General features: G+C 42.0%; 1 protein-coding gene across 1 annotated transcript in view; it reads left to right on the top strand.

Annotated features, from left to right (window-relative positions):
• Window positions 1-5,780, top strand: part of STARD9 (StAR related lipid transfer domain containing 9) — a 119,158-nt gene that overhangs the window by 78,746 nt on the left and 34,632 nt on the right. The window contains exons 15-16 of the mRNA XM_027775789.1: window positions 430-501; window positions 4,066-4,245. Of these exons, the coding sequence (XP_027631590.1) occupies window positions 430-501; window positions 4,066-4,245 (252 nt within the window). The remainder of the gene's footprint in view (window positions 1-429; window positions 502-4,065; window positions 4,246-5,780) is intronic.

The following is a 5,780-nucleotide window of genomic DNA, read 5'->3' as shown; positions in this document are numbered from 1 at the left end:
ACTTAAGGGAGGCTCTCCTCCTGAGCTCCTTTTCTTCTGTGTAGAATCTGGGCCCTGCAGCATTCCATGTTCTCATTTGACACTTCTGAAACAGAGGCAGGAGCAAAGACAGGAGGGCTATTGCTCTGGTTTCTCTGTAACTTCAGATGGGGTGGGCGACTTCTCTTTATCATCTCTTGTCCAAAAGGCATTTGCCTGAATGGCCTTTGCTTGGGGAATAGAGTCCTCTAGAAAAATGTCTTTGAATTCTCCTCATTTGTAGAAGAGAATATAAGCCCAAATACATCAGATCCTGATTTATTTCTGACTATAATGATAAAATCTTTTTGTTCTTTGCACTTTACCTTCCTTCTGAAGTGTAAAGTTGGGACTGACCTGAAGTTCACACCAAGAAAATATCAAAGCACATCTGTCTCTCTATTTGTGCAGAGGAACTTCAGTTCATTAAATGATGAAAAGGATGATGATCTGAAGGCGCTTGTTCTCCAAAATGAATTGAAGGTGGGTGTGATTGGTGGACGCATTTGTGCCTTACATCATCCTGGGAGCAGGTCTGATCTTTCTTCCTTATTCTGGGCTAGGGCTTCCCCCTTGACAATGCAGACGGTCTGTCTATTCAGTTGTTCCGGAAAGTCTTAACACATTTTTGCATAGAAAACTTTCTGGATGACCTAATAATCATTCAAAGATATATTTTGTCTCCTTTGAGCCTCCGGTGGAGGATATGTTGCCTTATGAGCTGACTTTCTTTCTGTTTTATTTTCTTAAAAGTTTCTAGTAACTCTTGGGGCCAGCAGGTGGCATGGTGGTTAAGGTTGCTGGAGTCCCACATGACCAAACACGGTTTGAGTCCTGGAACTGCTGGCTTGCTTTCTCACTTTTCCTATCTCTCTCTTATTCTGTTCCTTTCTGGTCAAATTAAAATAAATAGATAAATAAATAAAGTTAAAATAATAAAAATAATTGTTTAAAAAATAAGCTTATAATAACTTCCTATGGATAGTGACAGTAGCCTATTAAAAAAATGGTTTCATTCAGTAAATCAGTCAACCAGCATGTATTCATTGCTTGAGCAACAAACAGGTCTCAGCATGATGCTACAGGAGAGGACAGGCTTTGCCCTCAAGTGGCCTGTAGTCTAACTGGCAACACATTTAGAGAATGGTGTCCTTCTTCGATTATGCAGTGTAGGTGGAAAGAGTTTAGGGAGGAAATCATTATGACTTGGAATTTCCAGAGCAGACGTCACTTTCTGGAGCTGGCAGACAGAGAACTGACCTGACTGCTAACAAGACCTTGAAGAATTGAGAGAGTGATTAGATAGGGAGAAGGAGTAAGAAGTTTGCGATGGCAGGGGATGCCATAAGCAAAGCTGTAGAAGTGGAAAGTGGTGCAAAAGACGATGTGGAAGCACCCACTGCCAGGAAGACTGAGCTAGCAAGGATAGGCGTTTATGGTAGAGAGAAGTGAAGGTAAGGTCAGGGCCAATAGCATCTTGAATCAGGTTGGTGACATAATAAAGGAGTATCTTGGGAAAACAATATGACAGTTGTATGTAGGATGAATTGAAAGGAGGAAAAACTGAAAGCAGAGAGACCAACCAGGGAAGAGACCTCTGTTGTAACCTGGTGAGGGTGAGGACAAGACATTTTTAAAAGTAGGATAAATGGCAAATCCCAGAGACATTTAAAAGGAAGAAATGGCAGACTTTTTTGGGGTGACAGATTAGACTTAGATCCAATGACCAAATAGTCCAGTCTCTACTATTCTATTACATCATTCTTATGTGTTATTAAAGTATCTTGGGTTGTCACCATTTTGTTATCCTAACTGAACTTCAGGACTACATCCAGAAATTTCTCAGAAATTCTTTATTTAGCCATATATTCTGATTTTTGGTTCAGAAAACATTATCCCTCTGTAATAAGACATGAAGTAGGAGAGCCAAAATTGTTGTCAGCTCATTAGCAGTTGTACATTATATAACCCAGCCAACCTGTACTTGAACCTGCCCCTTGCTGGCCGTATTACCTTAGACAGTGCAGGAGTGGGTGATGAAAGCGGGCCAGAGGGGGAACTGTGCCAGGCTGACTGAGCTGTAGGCCATGGCCCCCTGCCACTCACCAGTGCCAGGGAACCCAGTCCAACCCAGCCCTTTACAGCTAGCCTGTGGCTTTACAGTACAGTTACATTTCTGAGGTATATAAAATACTCTTATTTAAACTTGGTATACTTTTTTTTTTAAGTATTCCTTTTATGAGAGAAGCACTTAGCTAAATCTAATTTTTTTCTGAGCTTCCTTAGTTCTTCCATTTCTAGGATATGTGTCCTGCCAAGATATCACTTTCTTTCCCTCTTTTTTTTTTAACCTTATTTCTTTTTCCCCCCCCTTTTCCTTTTTTACATTTTTGCCATAGGGCACGTGCATTCACCAGAGACAGTCAGTGAAAGAGAAAGTGAGAAATTACCTTGTTTGGGGGATGGGCCATGCTGATACACCGTCTCCTTGGCTTTAGAGCACACATGCACACACATCCAGCATGATTTTCAAACTGCCAGGTCCAGGAATTGAATGGCAGTCTGTCATGTGAGAGTCCAGCTGGTTAACCACCACAATACCTGCTGGCCCCTAAGCATCACTTTCCATCCAAAGAAGGCAAGGGGTGCAGTGTTCAGTGTTTTTTTCATGTCCCTTGAGTGGTCTTAGTTTAAATCCTCTATGCCTTGAAAATTTATTTTTAAAACTATTCCTGATACAGAGCAAGCACTCAGTATTTCATTGTTACTGTTATTTTATTTTTACATGGTTTTCCAGACCAGTTCCTTATAGTCTCAGTTTTACCTGGGAGATCCCTCTCAGCATCATATGGGTCTCTGGGCCACGTGCAAGCTAATATTATAATTCATGGTCCTGTACCTTGGGAAAGAAGTGTTAGGTTTAATAGGATTCCCACATACGGATTACATAGAAGTGGGATGGGGAGAGAAAAATTATAAACATGTATGTCTGACTAACTTCTCAATTAACTTTTCAAAAAATAATTTAAAGGTTAGTATAGTTAAGGTGGCTGGATCCCACCCAGCTGATCGTGGTTGGAATCCTGGACCTGGCAGCTTGAAAGACATGCAGGTCACATGTATGTGCATGTCCAAAAGCCCAAAATCCAAGAGGAGAATGGAAGAGAAGGGATTGCAGTGTGGCCAACTCCCCTGGAGGCCATCCTACCCCTTCCCCTGTGAGTGCATGTATCCTATAGCAAACTAAAACAAGGGGAAAAGCAAAGGAAAAATTAAAAAGTGACATATGTAGGTTATTTTTCTAATTATAAAAACAATATATGTTAATTGCAGAAAACTTTAGAAATGACTTTGGACTGGCCCCATAGTGTAGCAGTTAAAGACTGTGCATTGGAAACTGGATCTCACAATGCTGAGTATGGTTCAAGTCTCAGAATTCTGACTAGATAGAGAAATGGAGGCAGAAGGACTACACATGGGAAGTGCCTTCTCATTCTCTCTCTCTGGCAAACACAGATGCATTCTGGCCACAAAACAAAACAAAACAAAACAAAAACAAAAACAAAAACAAACCATTGAGGGAGCTTCTGTTTGTAAAAGTAATACTTTCTGAGACCAGCAGGTGGCATGGTGGTTAAGGCGCTGGATTCCCATATTGCCAAACATGGTTCAAGTCCTGGACCTGGTGGCTTGAAAATCACACCAGGTACATGTGCATGTGTGCTCAAAATCCCAATAGGTGAATCGAGGAGAATGGGGAATTGCGGCATGGTCACCCCTCCCCCCCAGAAAAGGGGGTGATTTCTCACTTTTTTTCTCTCTGGCGAGTGCACGTACCCTATAAAAAAACGTAAAAAAAAAAAAAGGTAGCACTTGTTTATTGAAAAAAACTTTGAAAACAGAGAACTCATAGTCAAAGGAAGTGCAGAGGCCACTGTGGAGCTCTGAAGGAGGGTGAGAAAATAATACCTTGATGAAACAAGTCAGACTGACCTCTAGTCCGCTCCTCATGCTAAGTGTCCTAGATGACCACCTATACCTTTGCAGGTTGACCAGCTGACTAAAGACTGGACCCAGAAGTGGAATGATTGGCAGGCCCTCATGGAGCATTATAGTGTGGACATCAACAGGAGGAGGGCCGGCGTGGTCATAGACTCCAGCCTGCCACACCTAATGGCCTTGGAGGATGACGTACTTAGCACAGGCGTTGTGCTCTATCATCTCAAGGTAAGGATGCTGGTCTACTTCCTTCCTTACTGAGCCACTAGCCCCAGAGGTCTAGGAGAAAAATGCTGGGGCAGCAGCCATGTTTCCATTAACTGAGACAGATGCTGCATACACTGTCAAGGCTGCCTCCAGGTTGGTTCTCAGGTTGGTCTAGCCAACAATTCGTGATCTGTTGGTTGGTATAGAATAGAAGACTAGAAATCAGACAGTCATTGTTTTTCAGCTGCTGCTCCTATATAGTCCACTTCTGTTCTCTGTTTCTTAATTTCCTCATTTTAAAGTAAGAATGACATTTCTTATATTCCTTTTCTGGTTTCCTGAAATGTGGGGATGTAGTCATGGAGAGTAAAATTATGACCTCAAATGACGATAGTCAGTGCTCCTAAAACCCTGTAGCTACAGACTGCCCAGTGATGGCTTTCAAGGACCAAAGGGAATTGAGAAGATTTGGAACTTTTCTTCAGTTACTTTCCTACTTCATTCAACATGCGAATCAACACAAAATGCACCTCCTATTTCTCCACCATTTATATTTATCAGGAAAAGAAGAGCTTAAAGCATGAGGGAGGGTTCAAAGAGCTGAGGTGGTAAGAGTATGGGGCATGATGTGCATTAATCTAGAAAAAAGAGAATGAAGTTAGGGCCCTTAGAACAGGATCTGCCTCTCTTGGCTCTTTTGCATGTGGAGGTCATGTCTTCACTTCTAAATGAAGCAGTTTTGAGAGCTACAGCATTTCCATGGTAGAATTTGTCCTGTCTTCACCAAATATGTCCTACTGTGAGGAGACAGTTCCTGTGATGGCAGGGCATACACCACATGGCCGAAACCCCTGTGCTTTGTGAAAATCCAATCTTCATTCTCACAAATGTCCCTAGCTGACATGTGAAATGAAGCTAGGAATAGTTGGTGGTGGTGGGTATCTGTAATACTGTTGTCCTGGAGAAATTAGGCTCCTAATGCCACAGTGCATATGGGAGTGAGATATTAGCCAAGCTCATCTGTGTTCTTAGGGTAAGCCTCAGGGGGGTTGGCAGAGACTGAGCCTCTCAGACAGAAACAAAAGCAGCTTATTTTCTGGCACATTGGACATGAATTATCTCAATGGAAGTGACTCAGGCAGAAGTGGCTATTGACTTTTACCTTAATAACATATCAAATACAAAAAGACTATAGATCCTTCCATTAGTCAGAACCACAGGGAGAACTTAGGGGTCAGGAAGAGACCAATCAATTAAAATGGTCACTATTTGAGTAGGACTGATCCGTTATGTTGATTGGATGTGGAGTGAGCAGGCAAAGCTAGAGGTCAGGTAGTGGAGCTTAGGGTAGCAGCAGAGGGTTGTAGGCCCTGACTGTTAGATTGAATCGTGGACATAGCAATAAGCAATGAACTCATCTGAATGCAAGATTGCTGATTTTCATCATTTCGTCTGTAGTAAGGGTTTCGCTCCCTCCTTGTGCACTTCTGGTAGACCCAAGCAATTAAATTATATTCTAGTTCTAATCATGGTAATTCTGGATTTTATGCACCTAT

This window comes from Tupaia chinensis, unplaced genomic scaffold (genome assembly GCF_000334495.1).
Source record: "Tupaia chinensis unplaced genomic scaffold, TupChi_1.0 Scaffold000605_1, whole genome shotgun sequence".
Taxonomy (NCBI): domain Eukaryota; kingdom Metazoa; phylum Chordata; class Mammalia; order Scandentia; family Tupaiidae; genus Tupaia; species Tupaia belangeri.
Note: the sequence above shows the minus strand (reverse complement) of the source record. Positions and strands in the feature narration are given on the sequence as shown.